This window comes from Indicator indicator, chromosome 23, assembly GCF_027791375.1.
Source record: "Indicator indicator isolate 239-I01 chromosome 23, UM_Iind_1.1, whole genome shotgun sequence".
Taxonomy (NCBI): domain Eukaryota; kingdom Metazoa; phylum Chordata; class Aves; order Piciformes; family Indicatoridae; genus Indicator; species Indicator indicator.
In genome coordinates this window covers 14,291,763-14,311,991 of record NC_072032.1, presented here as the reverse complement: position 1 = coordinate 14,311,991, position 20,229 = coordinate 14,291,763, and the positions used below count along the sequence as shown (strand labels likewise).

The window sequence follows — 20,229 nt, the reverse complement described above, 5'->3', positions numbered from 1 at the left end:
ATCCCTCCTGTCCCAGAGCAACTACCCCACCTTGGAGCATCCATCTTAGCTCAGAGCATCCATCCTGCTCTGTATCATCCTTCCCATCTCACAGCATCAATCCCTTCCACCCTGGAGCATTCACTCAACCACAGAGAATCCATCCTGCCCCAGAGCATCCATGCCACCTTGGCACATCCCTCCTGCCCCAGAGCATACATCCCTCCCACCCTGGACCATCCTGCCCACAGCTGCCCCACGCTCCCCTGGGTCTCTCTGTATCTTTCCAGGGCCAAACCCAGAGCGTTCAGGTCACTCCCAGGGGCTACCCCCAAGGCCCCTCTGGCCCTAGGAGTGCTGCCCACCCAGCCAAGCTGTGCCATGCCAAGCCAGGCTGGTGCTGACCATGGCCAGGGTCACCAAGCTGGGGTGGCTGCAGGGCAGAGGGGGGGTGGGTCCCATGGCCCCCTGTGCCCCGATCCCAAGGGGAGCCCTGAGGAGCAGGTCAGAGGGGCCAAGCTGCCAGGCCAGGCTCAGCCCTGCTCCATGGCACGGCTCCGGCGTTGTCCTGGCTCATGTGGGTGGCATGAGGTGGCCGGGCATGGCTGGAAGGGAAGATGAGAGGTGGGCAGAGGCAGGGTGCAGGATCCCTGCTCATCCCAATGGGATCTGGGGGCTCTGGGGCATGCCAGGACCTACTGTGCTTAGGAATAGGCCAATCCCTGCAGCGGCCGCGCAGGCGTGTGGAACTTGTCTGAGTCCTCGAAAGCCGGGTCTGGGCACCAGGAGGGAGAGAGAGCGGGTGAGGGCTGGGCACAGGGGGCACAAAGACAGAGCTGGCATGGTGGCACAGCCCCAGCCGTGCCCTGGGTGCAGGCAGGAGAGTGCAGGTGCAGTGCTGTCCTGAGATCCCCGTGGGTGGGGTGAACCCGGGGCGGGCAGTGGTGCCTGCGCCAGGCTCACCTTGCAGGCTGCTGGCACTGGTGCTGGCACAGGCGGGCGGTGGGGAGGGCTGTGGTCTCACCACGGGGGCGAAGGCGCTCTTCTGCTTCACCGCCGAGATCATGTTGACCGGGGAGAAGGAGAAGACCCCGGTGGGGGTGGAAGCGTTGGTGCCCGACGGGAGGGTGATGGAGGAGGCGCCGAGTGGGGGGCTGGCGGGCACGACTGCAGGGAGAGACCTGCTCAGGCTGGGCACAGCTGGGGGTGGGGTGTGGCACCCCATGAGGGACACCAGCACCTCCTGGTGATGGCACTCGGAGACAGACTGCAAGGGCCAGGGCTTGTTGTGACTTGGTTGGCCACGTTCCCACTCACCCTCCCTGATGGCTTTGGGGAAACACCAGGGCTGGCACATGGTATGGGACACCCTGCGGCTGGCACATGGCTTTGGGGATATGCCAGGGCTGGTGCATGGCACTAAGGACACTCAGGGCTGGTGCATTGCCCTGGAGATGCTCTGGGATTGGTGTATGGCTTTGGAGCACCCCAGGGTTGGCACGTGGCTTTGAGGATACCCCAGGGCTGGCACATGGCTTTGGGAACACACTGAAGATGGTGCACAGCACTGGGGACACCCAGGGCTGGTGCATGGTGTTGGGGACATGCCAGGGCTGCAGCTGCACAATGCTGGAGATGCCCCAGGGCTGGTGCACTGCACTGGGAAGATCCTAGGGCTGGTGCACGACTTTAGGGGACACCTTGGGATTAGCACACGGCTTTGAGGAGGTCCCGGGACTGGCGGATGACAGCGGGGACGTGCCGTGGCACCGACTCACTGGCGTAGGGTGAGTTGGCCGTGGAGCCGTTGAGGAAGCTGGGGGAGCCGGGCACCCCCAGACCAGCCATGGTGCCACCGCCATAGCCCCCGATGCCAGCGGCCCCGCTGTAGCCGCTCTGCTGTGGCGTGGAGCTGGGCACGTAGCCCCTTGGCGAGACGCTGCCCGTGTTCCGTGAGAAACCTGCGGGCGAGAGGGGCCGTGGGTGGCACGGGGCGGGCAGGGACCCCCTCCCGCTGCCCCGCGGCGCGGCCCCGGGCCCACCTTGCTCGGCGCCCTGCGGGGAGTCGCCGATGTTGACGGCGAGCTGGGTGCCAAAGGAGTTCACCCCCATCATGGCGGCGGGGCCGTGGGTGCCCCCCAGCGAGGAGAGCTGGCCCGGGGTGCGGGGCACACTGTACAGAGCCTCGGCGATGTCTGCCGCCCGCTTCAGGATCAGGTCCTGGGGTGGGGCACACGGGGGCGGCGTCACCCCGCGGCAAGCAGGGGCTGGGGTGAGACCCCCAAGTGGCCGAGATCCTCCCCATCTCGGGTCACCTCCCAGGGTGCCCACAGCATCCCTGCGGGGCAGGGTGGGGTGTGCCAGCGGGGGCTGAGACCCCCCAGTTCATCTCACCTCTCATGGTGACCACATCCCCCCCCCGGGGTGCAGGATGGGGTAGGGGGGTGCTGAGACCCTCCCCAGCTTGTGTCACCTCATAGGGCACTCATGTCCCCAGGCACGGGATGGGCTGTGATGGGTGGTGGTGGGGTGAGGGGTGCTGAGAATGTCCCAGCTCATGCCACCTCCCAGGGCACCCACAGCCTCAGGGTGCAGGACAGGCTGTGATGGGCAGTGATGGGGCAGGGGCTGTGCAGACCCCTCCCCCCGGTTCATGTCACCTCCCCAGGGCACCCTCAGTCCCCAAGCACCCCTGGAATGCAGAACAGGACAGGGGGTGCTGAGCTACCCCTCCACACACACACCTCCCAGGGCACCCCCAGGCCCAAGCATCCTGTGCTGGGCAGTGATGGGGCAGGGGGGGAACAGGACCCCCCACGTTGTGTCACCAACTGAGAAGGAGCTGGGAACAAAGGCAGCTTTGGAGGCCTGACCCTGCTGCTCCCCTTCCCTGCAGATGGGGGGCTGGGGTGGGGGTGGGGAGTGCTGACTCAGCGCCTCAGGAATCCTGATGTGAAGCAGATGTGGAGCTGGAAGCCCAGGCCCAGCTTCTGGCTTCTGTGTCCCTGCTGTGAGGGCTTGGGGTGCTTGGGATGGGGGAGCAGGAGGGGGAGGATGAGCTGAGTGGGACCTGCTGGGCTGAGGTGGGGAAGGGGTCACAGTACCTGGTTGCTGTGTGGCATCCCATAAAGAGCCTCCACCAGATCAGCTGCACGCTTCAGCAGGACCTCCTGGGTGGGGAGCAGGATGGGGCTCAGAAGTTGCCCCCATGGCTTTCCCTGAGCTCTCCCCACCATGACCCTCCTTGAGCCTCCCAGTGATGCTCCCTGCCTTTCCCCATGGCTCTCCTTGAGCCTTCTCCAACATTCTCTGCGTCCCCGTCCCCTCCATGTGCCCCTCTGAGGTACAGGGGTCTGTGTGAGGTGGTGCCCAGCACCCATGGGTGCTGAGGGGGAGTCCCCTACCTTGGGCAGGCGCTCGGGGTCCCCGGGGTGCCGGGGGATGACCTTCTGCAGCCGCTGGAAGCCATAGTCAATGGTGGGCTCGTTCAGTGCTGCCAAGAGAAGAGGGGGGTTCAGTTGTTGCCCCCCAAAGCTGCCCTGAACCTCCCTGGCCCTGGCCCCTCTGGAACTCAGAGGGAAACTGAGGCACAGACTGAGGGGTACAGGGCCCCAGATCAGTAGGGAAACTGAGGATCTTTGTCACCTTCCTGGGGGTCTCTACCCCTCACTGGGGATCTGTGCCTGTTCTTAGGGGTCTGTGCCCCATTCCTGGAGGTCTGTGCCTGTCACCAGGGGTCCATACCCCCATTCCCAGTGACCTGTGCACCCATACCCCATTTCTGGGTGTCTGCGCCCCTCACTGCGGGTCTTAGCCCCTTCCCGGAGGTCTGTGCCCCTCACCAGGGATCCATGCCCCTTCCCAGAGTTCTCTACCCCTCACTGGGGATCTGTGCCCTTTTCCCAGGGGCATCTGTGCCCCCCCTCACCGGTGTAGACGAAGCGCCCGGGAGCACCTTTGCAGAACTGCTTGGACTTGTAGGACAATGTCACCTCCACCACGCCGGGGATGTGCCGCGGGGGGGTCTGCACCCGGATGGCATGAGGTGTGATCAGCTGCGGGGCGAGACGGTGCTCAGCCCACGGCCAAGGCGTTCAGCAGCCCCCCGGCCCCGCTCCCAAATCCTCCTAACCCATCCCCCCACCCCGTACCTCGCTCCACACCAGCATGGTGCCGAAGACGACTTGCAGCCCGTCGAAGAAGTTGTCACCGATGACAATGACAGTGGCACCACCAGTGGTCCAGCCCTCGCTGGGGCTGATGGCTTTGATGCAGGGGGTGGCTGCTTTTTAGGGGGGATGGGGGACGAAGAGAGAGAAGCAGTGAGTGTGGGGGACCTTGGGTTGGGTGCTGGGGGAGAGAAGACAGAGAGGGAGAGGAGAGGTGGAGACCGGGAAGCAGGCAGGGGACAGATGGGTGGCCACATGGAGACGGATGGGGACAGTGTGTGGGGGAGACAAGGGTGGTGGGGAGGGGATGAGGATGGTGGGGAGATGGGGAGCGTGAGGAAGTGATGGGAATGGTGAAGAGATGGGAAGGTGATGGGGATGGTGGGGAAGGAAATGGGAATGGTGGGGAGAGGATGGGGGTGGTGGGGAAGAGCACATGGAGGGGACAAACAAGGGTACAAAGAACACATCAATGTGGGGGGGTGGAAAGAGCATGCATGGGACAGATGGACAGAGAGCCAAGGGGTCAGACAGGTGGACAGGGCATGCATGCACTGGGCAGAGGGAGGGACAGGCAGAAGGGTGGATGCATGGATGGACGGACAGGATGTGGACAGACAGAGGGCACCCAGGAGGGAAGGACACCTGCCTGGGCAGGTGGATGGAGAGGCCAAGGGTATGTGCATGTGGATGGACACACAGACAAGGTGTAAAGATGGGGCTGGGGGCTGCCTTGTGGTGCCCGAAGTGCCAGGGCTGGGAGAGCTGCAGGCTCTGAGCAATGTGGGGCAGAGCTGGGCACAAGCACGAACCTCTCAGGGGGCCCCAGCATGGGGACAGAGTCTGTGGGGCTGCCCTGGTGCCATGGGGCAGGTACAGCCATGGGCACTGTGGGGCACACATGATCATGGGGCTGCCCTGGCACCATGTGGTACACACACACAGAGCCATGTGGCTGCCCTGGCACCGTGGGGCAGAGGATGCCACAGAAGCAGCAGCTCCCACTTGCATGGATGCCACAAGTGCCAGAGCACGGCACACGTGTGCGTGGGCACAGATGGGTGGGCACACAGGGGCTCACCTTCGGAGGGGTCGAGGCGCCGTGCCCGCCGCCCGTGCTTGGAGTTGTTGTGGACAAACATATTGTCAGAGACTGCCAGGACGTGCCCGTCCACGTTCACTGTCGTCGACACCACCACCTGCGGGGACAGCCTGCTCAGGGCCACCCTCCCCTGTGCCCCATGGCCACCAGACAGCCTGCTCAGGGCCACTGTGCCTCACACAACAGGGCCACCTCATGCCCCTTGGCCATGTCACTGCTCAGCCCTGGGGTCACCACAGAGGACAGGCACTGGTGTCAGCTTCCCCACGGGGACCACCCCAGGAGGGGCTCTTTGCCCACCTGCTTGCCACTAGCGTCACAGGGCTGCCCCTGCACATGTGTGTGCCAAGGGGGGTGTGTGGTGCACATGTGCTTGTGCTGTGTGCACGAGTGTGCAGGGGCTCTCGTGTGCCAGGGGCTGCCCCGTGCACCTCTGGGCATTGTGTGCACGTGTGGGTGCATGCTTGTGCCTGGGCATGCAGGTGCCATGATGGGGGGAGGATGCATCTGCATGTGTGTGTGTGGTGTGCACGTGTGTGTGAGTGTGCCAAGGGCTGTGTGTGTGCCCATCTGCACATGTATGTGTGCTGTGCACATGTGTGTGCATGTGTGTGAGTGTGCCAAGGGCTGTGTGCCCATCTGCACATGTGTGTGCTGTGCACGTGTGTGTGCATGTGTGTGAGTGTGCCAAGGGCTGTGTGCCCATCTGCACATGTGTGTGCTGTGCACATGTGTGTGCATGTGTGTGAGTGTGCCAAGGGCTGTGTGTGTGCCCATCTGCACATGTGTGTGCTGTGCACATGTGTGTGCATGTGTGTGAGTGTGCCAAGGGCTGTGTGCCCATCTGCACATGTGTGTGCTGTGCACGTGTGTGTGCATGTGTGTGAGTGTGCCAAGGGCTGTGTGTGTGCATCTGCACATGTGTGTGCTGTGCACGTGTGTGTGCATGTGTGTGAGTGTGCCAAGGGCTGTGTGCCCATCTGCACATATGTGTGCTGTGCACATATGTGTGTATGTGTGTGTGTGTGAGTGTGCCAAGGGCTGTGTGTGTGCATCTGCACATGTGTGTGCTGTGCACATGTGTGTGCATGTGTGTGAGTGTGCCAAGGGCTGTGTGTGTGCATCTGCACATGTGTGTGCTGTGCACATGTGTGTGCATGTGTGTGAGTGTGCCAAGGGCTGTGTGCCCATCTGCACATGTGTGTGCTGTGCACGTGTGTGTGCATGTGTGTGAGTGTGCCAAGGGCTGTGTGCCCATCTGCACATGTGTGTGCTGTGCACATATGTGTGTATGTGTGTGTGTGTGCCAAGGGCTGTGTGTGCCCATCTGCACATGTGTGTGCTGTGCACATGTGTGTGCGTGTGTGTGAGTGTGCCAAGGGCTGTGTGTGTGCATCTGCACATGTGTGTGCTGTGCACATGTGTGTGCATGTGTGTGAGTGTGCCAAGGGCTGTGTGCCCATCTGCACATGTGTGTGCTGTGCACGTGTGTGTGCATGTGTGTGAGTGTGCCAAGGGCTGTGTGTGTGCATCTGCACATGTGTGTGCTGTGCACATGTGTGTGCATGGATGTGGATGTGCCAAGATGTGTGTGTGCATCTGCACATGTATGTGCTGAACACGTGTGTGAGCATGCTAAGAGCTGTGTGCACACATGTGCATGCCTCTGTGTGTTGTAAGGTGTGTATGTCCCTGCACATATATGTGTGCACACATGTGCATGTATGTTCCAAGGTGTGTGTGCACCCCTGCACACACGTGTGCCATCTGCAGAGGTGCCATATGTGCGTGCCAAGGCCGTTGTGTGCCCCTGCACACGTGTGGTTGCCTGTCCATACACATCCCTCCCCCTTGCACACACGTATGTGCCCCCCTCCCCGTGCCCCCCCTTTTCCCCTGAGCCATTCCCTGGACCCCACCCACTGACGCTGCCCCTGTCCCCAGCCTGGTCCCATCCCCATGTCCCCGGCCAGGGGACCCCAGGGGCCCCCCTGTGCCCCCCTTCCCCGTGCCCCCCCCCCTTGGCTGCTCTCCCGGCGCCGGCTCCGCTCGATGCAAATTGGCTGGGTCGTTAATCATGTAAAAATGTCACAATTATCATATCGTTACGAGAGGCCCTAATGAAGGCGCGGTGCTGGGGTGGGGGGTGGGGGGAGCCCGGGGCCGGACCCACCCCCCCACAACCTCCAGCTGCTGCCAGAAGAGAGGGGCTGGGGCTGGGGAAGGGGGAAGGGGGAAAGAGGAGCTGGGGGATTTGGGGAGGCTGGGGAGAAAGGGGAAGCAGGGGAGAGAGGGGCTGGGGGCTATGGGGGGCTCGGGGAAATGGGGGGTTCGGGGAGGAGAGGGGGCTGAGGGTATAGGGGAGACTGGGGAAGAAGCTGGGGGTTATGGGGGGAATGGGGAGAGGGGGCTGGGGGTTTTGGTGGGGAGATGGGGGAGAAGGAGGGCTGGGGGCTATGAGGACAGTGTGGTGAGAAGGGGCTGGGGTCTGTGGGGGGACTGGAGGGAAAGCAGGGCTAGGGGCTTTGAGGACAGGAGAGGGGGGAGAAGGGGTGAGGGGTATGGGGGGAGACTAGGGGAGAGAGGGGCTAAGGGCTATGGGGGTGAGGGGAAATGGGGTTTGGGATCTGCAGAGGGGTCTAAGGGGGTTTGCAAAGGGAGTGAAGGGAATTGGGGTTTGGAAATGAGGGTCACAAAGGGGTGGAGGAGAGCTAGGGTTTGGGAATCGGGGTTCAGGGGGGCTGCAAAGGGATTCAAAGGGATTTAGGGCTTGCAAAGGGGGCAAGGGGAATTGAGGGCTGGGAATTGGGGTCTGCAGAGGGGGAAAGGGAGCTGCAGTCCACCAAGGGGGGTGAGAAGGATCAGGGTTTGCAGACTGGGGTTTAGGAAGCAGTTGAGGGGAACTGGGGTCTGCAGAGGGGCTCAAGAGGAATGAGGCTTTGGAAATTAGGCTTTGCAAAAGGGTTGGAGGGAAAGAGGGACTCGATTCCCTGAGTGGGGAATTGTGTGACGCCCCCTACCCCCTTCTGTGTGGGGCAGAATTTGAGGGGGGGTCCCATCCCCTCACCTGGAAGCGCCGCATGTCCCGGGGGTTCCCTGCATTCTTCAGGCAGTTCTGGTTGCACTTGAGGAAGAACTTGAGGAAAAACCTGGGATGACAGGACAGAAACCAGAGGTGGGGAACAGGGAACCACTGCCAATCAGTGCCAACCAGTGTCATGCCAGTATGCCATCCTGTGCCATCCCAGTATGCCATCCTGTACCATCCCAGTGTTTCCCCATCCCAGTCTCCCAACCTATGCCCATTCCAGTGTGCCACCCTGTTCCTCATCTCAGAGTGCCCCCATGCCAGTATGCCAACCTGTCCCACACCCCAGTGTACCACCCTGTGCCATCCCAGTGTGTCTCCATCCCAGTCTGCCACCCTGTCCCATCCCAGTATGATTCTATCCCAGTGGTGCACAGGACGGGAGCAGCAGGCACAGCCTCCTGGCCCCAGACCCCTCCGGCCCCAGACCCCTGCAGCCACATCCCTGGTGGGGCACGAAGAGGGGGGCACACAGCCCCTGTGCACATTGGGACACCCACCCGGGGACTCTGGGCACCCTGTGGCCTCTCTGGGCACCCGGACCATGGCCCCGCTCCTTGGGGGACACATGGAGCAGGGCTCCCACCACGGCACTGCCCACGCAGGGGGCAGTTTTCCCGGGAAAGGCCGGGACGAGGGAGACCTCCCCCGCGCCCCCCCCTCTCCCGCCTGGCAGGAGGTAATCAGGGCAAGGAAGGAGCTGGAAAACGGCAGGAAAACACCCCCTGCCCTGCCAGGAGATTGACAGGGACGGCGTGGGGCTGGGGGTGACCCCCCTCCCGACCACCTTAACCCCTCCCCAGCCCCTCCTGACTCCCCCAGTCCCTTAGCTCCGACCCCTCTGACCCCAGCCTCCTTAACACCCTTTCACCCCCCCTGACACCCCCAACTCCCCAGCCCCACATCCTCTGACCACCCCCAAACCCCCTTTAACTACTTCCCATCCCACCTTAGCCACCTCCTGCTCCCTCTGACCCACCCCGGTCCCCTTAACCCCCTCCTCACCCATCCTGATCCCCCCAGCCCCACCCTCTGACCTCCTCCAGCCCCTTTAACCCCTCTTCAGCCCCCTCTAAACCCCTCAACCCCATCCCCAGCCTCCCTAACCACCCCCAGCCCCTTTAACTCCTCCTCAGCCCATCCTGACGCCCCCATTCCCATTCTCTGACCCACTCTCAGCCCCTTTAACTCCTTCCCAGCCCCACCTTAACCCTCTCCTGCTCCCACCTTCAGCCTCTTTAACCCTTCCTCATCCCCGCCTGACCCTCCCAGTACCCCACTCTGACCTCCTCCAGGCCCCCTAAACCCCTTCATCCCCCTATAGCCACCCCTCAGCCCCCCATCCTCAGCCTCCCCGACCGCTCCCAGCCCCTTTAACCCCTCCTCAGCCCATCCTGATGCCCCCATCCCCGTTCTCTGACCCACCCCCAGCCCTTTAACCCCTCTTCAGCCCCTCCTGCCGCCCCCCCCAGTCCCTCTCTCTGACCTCCTCCAGCCCCCTCAACCCCCCCATCCCTGACTTTCCTGACCTCTCCCCCAGCTCTCTGGCCCTGCCTCTACTCTGCTGGGCGGGGTGGGGTGGGGTGGGGTGGGGGGGTCGGGGGTGGATAATCCTTGTGCCCCCCCCCGCCAGGCAGCCACATATGGGCCGGGGAGTTATAAATACCGGCGGGGGAAGCATTAGCATCCCGCCTGCACCCCGCTCCCCATTTAATATGCAAATTCCCGGCGCTGCTGCCGAACACCTTCTGTTCCCGGCGCATAAATTTGAATCCGCAATTAGGCTAATCTTGTATAATTAATGAAAAGCCTCAATTTTAGCTCCTAAGTAATTTGATTAACATGTTGATAGGGCACTTAGCCGGCTCTCTAAACCAGTGGGGCTGGGCGAAGGGCTGGGGAGAAGGGTTGGGAGGAATGGGAGGGTTTGTGGCGGGAGGGGAGGGGGTGGGGAGGTGGGAATCAGCGGGCTGGGCAGCAGCCTGGTGACCCTCCCCAACGGATGGAGGAAGGTGAGAGGATAGGGAGGATGTCCCCCTCTAACATCACCAGCTCGGGGATGCCACTAGCCAAGGGATGGCATAAACCAGGGGATGGCATCACCTCCAGCCCAGGATGGGTCTCTGGGGAAATGGGGCTGGTGAGGACAAGAGCAGGGAGCTGGGCACCAACCTAGCTCCAGGTGACCCCCTGACAATAATGGAGAAGGCTGAGGGGGCACCGAGAATGCTCCTTCAGATGTCACCACTCCAGGGATGCCACCTCCCAGCCTAAGGGGTCCCTGAGGAGATGGGGTTGGGGATGGGCACTCACTTGGCCCCAGGTGACCCCCACCAAAGGTTGGAGGAGGGCAACGGGGCACCGAGGATGTCCCCCTAGATGCCACCAGCCAGGGGACCACACCTCCAGCCTGGAGAAGTCCCTGGGGAGAAGGGGGCTGGGGGCACACTGGCCCTGGGGGTAGCGGGATTGGTGCCAGCCTTCAGCACAGGTGAGTCACAGGGCACCCCAGAATCCACAAGGTGGCTGAAGGCACGGGAAGGACATGGGGTCACCATGAGCAGGAGGTTTGTCATGGCTGAGCCATGGTGGCTGCACCCCCCTGGCATGATGGGCTGGGGGGATGGCTGCGATCCTCACAGCTGACTGGGCACAGCTGGATGGGAAGGGGGGGCACAGCTGGTTGGCACCAGCACAGTTGGAGGGAGCTGGGATCAAGGTATGCAGGATACATCCCTTGTCCCCAGAGACCTGCCAGTGTCCCAGGGACAGGCCAGCCCCCATGGTCCCCACTGTATCACCCTGGCCCCAGTGACAAGGTGGCCAAGATGGGGTCCCTGAAGCCCTCAGCACCTCCTGAAGAGGCTGGGCTTGGCTTGGTGTCACCAGGGCAGTGCCACCGTGCCAGAAGATGCATGAAAACTCCTGAATGGGGACAGAGGGATGGGCACAGGACAGGCTGAGTTGGGGGACAGGAGGACAGAGGAGTGGATGTGTGGGAGCCTGGGGTTGCTGCTGGATGGAGGAACAGCTGGTGAGAGGGCAGAGAGAGAAGGGAGGGAAGGAATGGGAAGGTAAAAGGGTGGGAGGAAGAGTAGAAGGGGGGAAGGATAGATGGATGGATGGACAGATGGAATGGAGAAGGATGGGGGATGGATGGATAGAAGGAAGGATGGATAATGGGGCAGCAGGAAGGGTAATGGACAAAGGAAGGGATGGAGAAGAATGGGGAATGTCAGGAGGTGAGGTGTGCAGTCTGTACAGCCAGGACAGAGGGACAGGGCTGCAGACAGACAGACAGACAGGTGCCTATCCTAGCGGGGAGGGCACCATGTCCACGCACACACTGGGCTGGGCTTCCCACTCCCTTCCTGCTCTGGTTCGGTGGCCCTGCCCTGGCAGGGAGGATGGCTCTGTCCCTCCCCGCACGGGGGTGCCCCTGCGGGACGTGTTCCCGGCGCGGGGCTGCCACAGGCTGGCTGTGCCCCGCCAAAGTGCCCGGGGGGCGCCCGGGTGCTTTTTGTTTGATGCACCGCGGGAGTGCCGCCGTGACAGCGAGCGGCCGCGGCCCCATCTGCCACCGCAGCCTGGCACGGGGCCACCAACCAGACCGGGGGCACCTGTGCCCCGCCCCGGACCCCACACTCTGCTCCTCCAGCTCATTAGCGCTAATGAAGCATAGCTCGCACCACCTCCCCAGCCCCTCGGGACCCCCCACCCCAGCTCCCAGGGTCCGCTCCCGCTGCCCCCTTCCCTCGGCCCCAGCGAGGTGCAGGGGATGTCCCCTCGGTACCTGTCGATGATGACGGGATCCGAGGGGGTCTCGTTGCGGTTCCCGCAGCTCTTCTTGTCACAGCAGCGGCTGGACACGGGCCGGGGACAGGAGCTGGCGTGAGGGGGGCTGGGGCCACCCCTACACCCCTGACCCACAGGGCAACACCCACCAGACCCCCATTTGCCACCTTTATGCCCTCCAGAATCGCCCAGTTTAGCGTTGGGGAGTAGGGGGAGGTCTTGCCCCACAACAGGAGAGAGGGGGCAGAGGTACCCCACAAGTCCCCAGAGCAGGAACACATCTCAGGACAGGGACATCAGCCATATGGTGCCAGGGCAGGGGGCTGTGGCAGAGAAGGCACGCCTGGGGTACCCCACTTACCCACCCCACCACCCCACATCATGGGGCTGGGCTCCAGTTTGGGGCTCTTGGGGGGCACCCTTGCCCTGGGAAGCCAAAGAGGAGGGAACTCTGAAACAGGAGTGCCCCAGCCCTACACTGTTCCTCGGGGGTCCATGCCACCCACAGGGACACAGTAGTGCCAGGCAGGTTTGTGCCACCACTGGCCAATCAACACATTGGTGCCAGCCCTGGGGAGTGGGGAGCAGCGGGGGACCCATCCCTGGCATCGTTATCCTGGCTCATGGAGATTAATTAACCGCCCTGGCACGGAGCATTAATTTGCACAAACACCCAGCCGAGGGTGGTAAACAAGAGAGGCACTAATGGGGCACCGGGGACCCCACGGTGCCAACTTTGGTGCCACTAGATCCCCACAGGACCTCCCCACCTACCTGCACATGATCTCGTGGGTGAGGAGGACTCGGCACATCTCTGGGTTCTTGTCCTGCCCCTCATAGATGATGGCCTGGGGGGGAGGAGAGAGCACGCAGGGGGGTGCCACCACCTCCGGGCACCCTGCCACCATCCCCTGCCACTGTTCCAGCCCCTCCCCGACCCCTGGACCTTCCTCGGGTCACCCCAGCCAGGCTGGGGGTCCTCAGTGGCAGCTGAGGTGGGAGCTGAGGTGGGTGGGTGTGCAGAAGTGCACCCTGCCAGGGAGTTCTATGGGTGCACATGTGTGTGTCCATGTAGCCGTGTGGGCTGTGCCCATGTACCCTTGTGGGCTGTGCCCATGCACCTGTGTGTGTGCTGTGCCCATGTGTGCTGTGCCCATGCACCGGTGTGTGTGCTGTGCCCATCTGCACATCTGCCTGCTCTGCCCAGCTGCATGCACTGGCACAGATGTGCCAGCCTGGCATACACATGTACAGATGTGCCTGCTCTGCCTGGCTGTATGCACTGGCACAGATGTGCCAGCCTGGCACACCCACGTGTGCACACACACTCACAGATGTGCCTGCCTGGCACTGCCACAGGTGTGCAGCTGTGTGCTGCTGTGCCCCCATGCCAGTACCTGCTTGGACATGGAGTCGATGAGGCGGACGTAGAGGTCCTGCTCAGTCCGGAGCCCTGTGGTGAGAGGGCACAGGGTGAACCCTGCCCGCGCTGCCCCCAGCCCTGGCACACCCCAGGCGCTGGCACCCACCGTTGCTGTAGAGCAGCTGGAGCCGGTAGTGGATGCCATTGTTGGTTTTCTCTCCGTTCTGCTCCTGGGGGGAGGATGGTTGGCTGGGGAAAGGACATCCTGGTCCCCTCCCAGCGCGGCCCTTTGGTAGCCCCCAGGGATGCGGAGCCAGGTCGGGAATTCCTCACAAGTGCAAGGAGTTTGGGACAGCTCTCAGCCTCTGCAGGACAGCCTCCTGCACACCTCCAACGGCACGGGGTGGAGGGAGGAGGGGGTGGGTGATCCCCATCCCTGTCACCACCCTACCCCCACCACGCCCCCCTTCCCGGGGGTCTCACCCGCTCCTTCTCCACGAAGTCGATGAAGGAGGTGCGCTCGATCTCCACGGGCTGGCCCTGCCGGTCGTACATGGCCAGCACGAAGTGGAAGAAGTTGGATTTCCGCAGGTTGGAGGGGGGCTGCTTCTCAAAGTGGGCTCGGGCCAGGCCCACCCCGCTGCCAGGAGGAAGTTGGGGGGGAGAGAGGGGGTGAGCATGGGGTGGCTGCCAGCACACCCCCACCATGGCCACCCCATGCCCAGGGGACAGGCTTGGTAGTACCCTCCCAGCTCCCCCACGGCAGGAAAGAGTGCTCCCCACCACCACAGGGTGCTGTGGGCCAGGATGAGGGCACAACACAGGACCCCCAGCATCCCCAGCACCCCCTCCCCAGGGTCACCCCATCACCAGCTCCATGGGAGCTGCTGATCACTCCTGTGGTGGGTGACAATGCTCCCAATGCCCCCTAGGGTGCTGCAGACCGGGACGGGGTCAGCACTCAGGACCCCTCTCTGGGGCCACCCCATCACCGGGGCCACCCCATCACCATGGTCACCCCATCACCAGGGGATAGGCTTGGTGGGAGCTGCCAAACACCCCCGTGGTGGATGACAATGCTCCCAACACACAAGGACAGGGGGGAGCACCCAGGACACCTCCCCTGCTCGGTGGACAGGGTTTGCCTGTGGCCAGCACACTCCTGCTCACAGAGCTTGAAACTGGGGGGAGCAAGGCTGAAGCCAGCCCTGGTCTCCAGGAGGGGACAGTCCTCAAGACAGCCACAGTTCCCAGGGAGGGGACAGTTCCCAGTGCTGCTCTGGGGGGCACCACTGCTGTCCTTGCATGGCCACCAGAGTGACAGCACAAGGGAGGGTGGCAGAGCCATGTGCAGGGACGACGGCTCCGCTATTGAGCAGTCTTCATCCTTGTCACCTCATCCCCAGCCCAATATGTGATCCCCAACCAGTGCCATGGGGGGGGTGAGGGAGGGAGACATGGGAGCTGGGCCACCCCCCAGCTGGGGGGGCCAAGATAAACACAGCAATGTACAAAATTTGCCCTTTTCATCATTAAAAACACATCAGGTGAGGACAGAGGTGGGGGTGGGGGATGTGGGGGGGAAGGATTTGGCTGCCCACACACCAGCCTGGGGGGGTGGTTCAGCTGCCAGAGATGGTTCCCATGGGGACCCCACGGACCTTCCAGGCCCCCTCGGACCTTGTAGTCCCCCACAGCATGGAGCACAACCACCTCACCCCACACTCTGCTCTTCCCAATGCTGCTCCCAACCCTTGCACCCAGCTGTGAGAATATGGGGAACATGGGGACACCACGGGGACACCACGGGGACATGGGGACACCCCCCACGGTGCTACACAAGACAGTCATCAGCATGTCCTCCAAAGAAGAGTAGGAAAGAGAGGTCCTTTTAACAGGACCATCCCGGGGCAGAACCAGCACAGGGTGGGTGCAGGCCCCTTGGCACTTTTAATGGCATTCCTCGGGCTTTAATTACCTCCTGTCACCACCCCCAGCCCTGACCCCAGCTCTGGGCACCAGCCAAGGCCAAGTGTGAAGCCCAGACCCTGAAAGCCATGGGGACAATTCTCCAGAGACACTTCTCTGGGGACACTTCTGCATGAAGAAGGAAAAAGCTCATCAAGGTGATCACCAGGGAGCCAGAGCACCCCTTTGGCAAACAGCACGACACATGCCTGGCACACTCGCCTGGCACAGGGGCACCCATGTACACAGCCACACGCTTGTCCAGGCACATGTCCTGGCTCCTGATGGCTATGTCCTGGCACACTCCTTTGGGTGTCCCTTGTCCCCTACCCATGGGTCCACCTAGTGCCAATGAGTATGCTCTCAGGGCACCCTATGCCTATGGCATCTTGCCTGGCACACACATGTCCAGGCACAAGTGTACAGTCAGCCCCCTTCAGACCCCCTCCTGTCTCACTGAGACCCCATCCCAGCATGCCCAGTGACCATGGGGCTCCGTGAGCAGGTGGCAGGATGCCAGCTGGATGGCTGCAGCGAGCCAGCACCCTCTTTTCCATCCCCCACCCCCCCATTCCCCTCCGCTCTGCTCCCCACCCCCAAAAAGCTTCGTTCCTAAAGTGCTGGGGCAGGGGGGGGACGATAAGAGGAGGGGGGGGGGCGGTAATGGCTGCATCTGGGCTCCCGGCGCTGCCATCATTAATTATTAAAAGCAATCAGTGCATTTCCTAGCAGAGGAGCCCAGCGCTGGGCTCTTACAGGAACAGCAGCAGCTTCCCTTGGCGGGCACCCCGGGCACCCTGGGCATTGTGCACTGATGCAACCACAGCTCCCTGGAGGGTGGCTCTGCCAAATGTGGGGAGCAAGTGCTGGACCCTCACATCCAGGAAGATGAGGCCCTGCGTGGGCTCACCTCATGACCCCTTGCCCTCCCTGGCATGGGTACCAGCTGGCAGCACTCAGCAATCCTGCAGTGGCCATGGGGTCACCCACGGGAGCAGGGGTGTCTTTGTAGGGTGATGGTAAAAGACCTGCCCCTGCCACCAGCTGGGGATCTGAGAGGAGTGCAGGACACGGGGTGGAGGCAAGATGGGCCTGGGGGTGACCAGTACCCCACAAATGTGCCCACACTGCCGCCAGGCACTGTGGTGGGATGGGGTGGGGTGGGGGTGCGGCAGCTGAAGGGCACCACCGAGTGCCCAGCATCCCAAAAGGAGAGGGCAGGTGGATCTGGCAGCCCCATCCTCACACCCTGGGCCCCACTGGCACACAGAGACATGGGGGGCAGCCATGTCCCTGCTCTCTGCCATGGTGCTAGCCCTCTGTGTGTGTCCCCTGAGTGGGAGTGGGCCAGATTTCTCTCCCCACCCTGGGGCAGCCCCACCCCGGCGCATGGAGAAGTTTTCTGGGTGCCAAGGCAGGCAATCCCCTGCACCCCGGCTTGGATACTGCAGCCCCCACCTCGCACTGTCCTCCCCTCACAGCTCTCTGGGCTGGGACCCTCAGTCCAGCCATTCTGGGGGGATCCCGAGTGGTGGCTGTCCCCCTCCCCGGGGCTGGCGGAGCTTTGCTGGGGTTACCGGGCGTCGGGGGGGCAGGGGTCGGTGCAATTTTCAACCATCCGCTGAGTATCTGCAACTGTGTTGGGGTTTGGGGGAAACTCCGGGAGCCCCCAGCCCTCCAAACCCCCTGTCCCTGGATGAGGAGAGGGCATGGAGCACCCTAAGTCCCCTGGCTCTTCCTGTCACCCCCGGGCAAAGCCACAGCACGGTTCGGGCACAGCCCCCTGCTTCCCGACCGCCCCGAGCCGCACGACGCACACTGGCTGGGGCCAGCAGGGGCTGGGGTCCTAGGGGCAGGGCTGAAGGGGTCCCCCAGATGCAGCCAGGATCCTGCTGGGCACAACATGGGAAGAGAGCAGCGGGGCAGAGGGCACAGAGTCCCTCCCAAATAAGGGCAGGAGATGGGGTGCAGGGAGCCCTGAGCCCGCCCAGTGAGGGCAGGAGATGGGGACCGCTGGGGCCGGGGAGGGCATCAAGCATTGGGCTGCACCGAGCCCCGTGGCACAGGCTGCAGCGGTGGCTCACCCCAGCCAATGCCACCAGCCCTGCCCAGGAGAGAGGGGTGGCACTGCTGCCAGCCCTGCCTGTGCCCTCGGTGACCTCCCCCAGGAGAACTGGGGTTCAGGGGACAGGTCCCAGTCCCGGTGGGTGCACAGCATGGCACGGCAAGACCACAAGCCCCTCACAGCTCTGGCAGCAGGTTCTGCCCCACTGCCAGCACCCACCGGCCCTCCCAACCCAGAGCAGCAGGCCTGGCATGCATGGGGCACCAAGGGCTCAAGGTGCCTGAGGTGCCCAGGGGTGCTGAAGGCCACAGGGGCCCCGGGATGCCGCAGGAATGTGGTGGGTCCCCAGAGGTCCAAGAAGTCCAGGGCATGGGTAGCACCTGGAGTGCCTGAGGTACCTGCTGGGCATGAATGCCCGGAACGCCCATGGAGCTCATGGTACCTGAGATGCCTGCAGTGGCCATGGTGCCCATGGTGGTCAGGATGGATGCCCAGGCAACTGTGATGCCCACAGTTCTTGGGATGCCTGCAGAGCCTGGGATGCTCACACTGACTGACATGCCCACAACAAATGGGATACCACTGGAGATCATGATGCCCACGGAGCCTGGGGAACCTGGGCTACCCACAGTGCCTGGCATGGTCACAGAGCCCAAGGACCTCACAGAACCCAGCATAACCGGAGCACCCTAGATGCCCACAGTGCCCAGTGTGCTCACAGCACCTGGGATGCCCACAGAGCCCGAGATGCCCGCAGTGCTCAGGATGCCCACCAAACACAGGATACTGGCAGAGCCCGGGATGTCCATGGAGCCTGAGATGCCCACTGCACCCAGGGCACCCATGAAGCCCGAGGTGCCCTCTGCACCCGAGATGCCGATGGAGCCCAGGATGCCCGCAGTGGCCAGGATGCCCGTGCAGCCCGGGATGCCCGCAGTACCTAGGATGCCCACTGCACCCGGGATGCTGGCGGAGCCCAGGATGCCCGCAGTGGCCGGAATGCCCGCGCAGCCCAGGATGCCCGCAGTACCTGGGATGCCCGCGGAGCCCCTTACCTCTGTGCCGCCGTGCTGGCATCCAGGATGCCGGTGCCCTGCAGCCAGCGGACCGAGGGCAGCCCGGCGGTCAGCGGCTCCTCCTTCATGGGCAGCCCCCCCCGGGGCAGAGCCTCCTGCACCGAGAACATGGCAGGGGCTCAGCGATCGCCCCTAACTTCCCTGCCCCGGGTCCGGCAGCGGAGCTCGGAACCGGGCAGGTGCCGGGGCCGCCGGGGAAGAGGCATCTGCGGAGGGTGACCGGGAGGAAGCCGGGGGGAGGCTCGAGGCGGGGGAGGTGGAGGCGGAGGCAGGAGGAGGCAGGGCCGGAGAAGTTGGAGACGAAGGAGCCCAGGAGCCAAGTGCAGGCACCGGGAGGAAAAGGGGCGGGGGGCGGCGGGGAGGGAGGGATGGGGAGGAGTGGAGGGAGGGATGGAGGAAGGCTCAGAGAGGAGGGAGGGATGGAGGGAGGCAGAGGAGGAGTGGAGGGAGGGAAAGAGGGAGGGAAGGAGGGACGGATGGAAGGAGGCAGAGGAGTGGAGGGAAGGAGGGATGCTTAAAGGAGCGGAAGAAGAGAGGGAAGGAGGGAGGAAGGGTTAGAGGAGTGAAGGGAGGGAGGCAGAGGAGGAGTGGAAGGAGGGAGGGAGGGATGGAGAACGGTTTAGAAGACGGGAGGGAGGGATGGAGGGAGGGATGGAGGAAGGCCGAGAGGAGGAGTGGAGGGATAGAAGGAGGTTTAGAGGAGCGGATGGAGGCAGAGGAGGAGCGGAGGGAGGGATGGAGGAAGGCTGAGAGGAGGAGTGGAGGGATGGAGGAAGGCTTAGAGGACTAGAGGGAGGGATGGAGGGAGGATGCGAGGACCGGAGGGAGGGATGGAGGGAGGCAGAGGAGGGCTGAAGGGAGGGCTGGAGGAAGGCTGAGAGGAGGAGTGGAGGGATGGATGGAGGGAGGAGGAGGCCGGCGAGGGGCGCGGGAAGGGGCAGGCGCGGTCCGGGATGGGGCGGGGGCGGGCCGGCGGCTGGCGGCGGCTCGTTACCGGGCGGGCGGCGGCGGCGGGCGCGACGCGGGGTGGCGGCGGCGGCGGCAGCGGCGACGGCGGCAGCGGCAGCAGCAGCAGAAGCGGGCGGGCGGGGGGCCCGGAGGGTCCGGGGGAGCTCGGGGTACCCACTGTCCGCCGCCGTGACCCCCCCGCCGCTCCCCGGCCCCGCCGCCCCGCCGCTGCCACCAGCACCATCAGCACCAGCACCCGGCGCCGCGGCCCCGCCGCTGTCCCGCCGGCCCGGGCCATGCCGCCGCCGCCGCCGCCTCCCCGGGGAGGCAGGGCCGGAGCCGCCGGGGGAGGCGGGGGCCGCGGCCGGGCAGGCTGACATCATTCCGGGGAGGAGCGGTCCCTCCCCGCGCCGGGGGAGAGGGGGGCTGCGGGCACCGGGCACCCCGGGGCTGGCGGTGGGCAGCCGCCGAGGGATGGAGCCGAGAGACCTTGGGTTCCCCAGGGGCACTCCCAGGCCTCTGGTTCCAAGCGAGCCCGGGCAGGCCCCGGGGGTACCCTGGAGGGACTCTGCTGCATCCCCCGAGATGCTCCAGAGAGACCCCAGGCAGGTCCTGCAGATACCTCAGGGTGACCCCAATGTATCCTCCAAGACACCCTGCAAAGAACCCCGGCAGG

The 20,229-nt window shown here is 63.8% G+C and overlaps 1 protein-coding gene across 4 annotated transcripts; it reads right to left on the bottom strand.

Moving 5' to 3' along the window:
• Positions 1 to 683: 683 nt before the first annotated feature.
• Positions 684 to 19,851, bottom strand: LOC128974768 (transcription factor COE1-like). Of its 4 annotated transcripts, XM_054391472.1 has the most exons (17): positions 19,600 to 19,851; positions 18,585 to 18,700; positions 13,980 to 14,136; positions 13,663 to 13,726; positions 13,531 to 13,586; positions 12,908 to 12,981; positions 12,132 to 12,200; positions 8,318 to 8,399; positions 5,230 to 5,347; positions 4,131 to 4,264; positions 3,908 to 4,034; positions 3,384 to 3,472; positions 3,084 to 3,149; positions 2,022 to 2,199; positions 1,758 to 1,940; positions 943 to 1,146; positions 684 to 754 (listed from the first exon to the last, which is right to left on the bottom strand). In XM_054391472.1, the coding sequence occupies exons 1-17, from the start codon at positions 19,849 to 19,851 to the stop codon at positions 684 to 686; spliced, it is 2,040 nt and encodes a 679-aa protein (XP_054247447.1). The 4 variants fall into 4 exon arrangements, with proteins under 4 accessions (XP_054247447.1, XP_054247448.1, XP_054247450.1 ...); XM_054391473.1 differs by lacking the exon at positions 19,600 to 19,851 and having other exon boundaries at positions 4,131 to 4,261; positions 5,188 to 5,347; positions 18,585 to 18,715; XM_054391475.1 differs by lacking the exon at positions 19,600 to 19,851 and having other exon boundaries at positions 4,131 to 4,261; positions 18,585 to 18,715.
• Between the last annotated feature and the right edge of the window lie 378 nt (positions 19,852 to 20,229).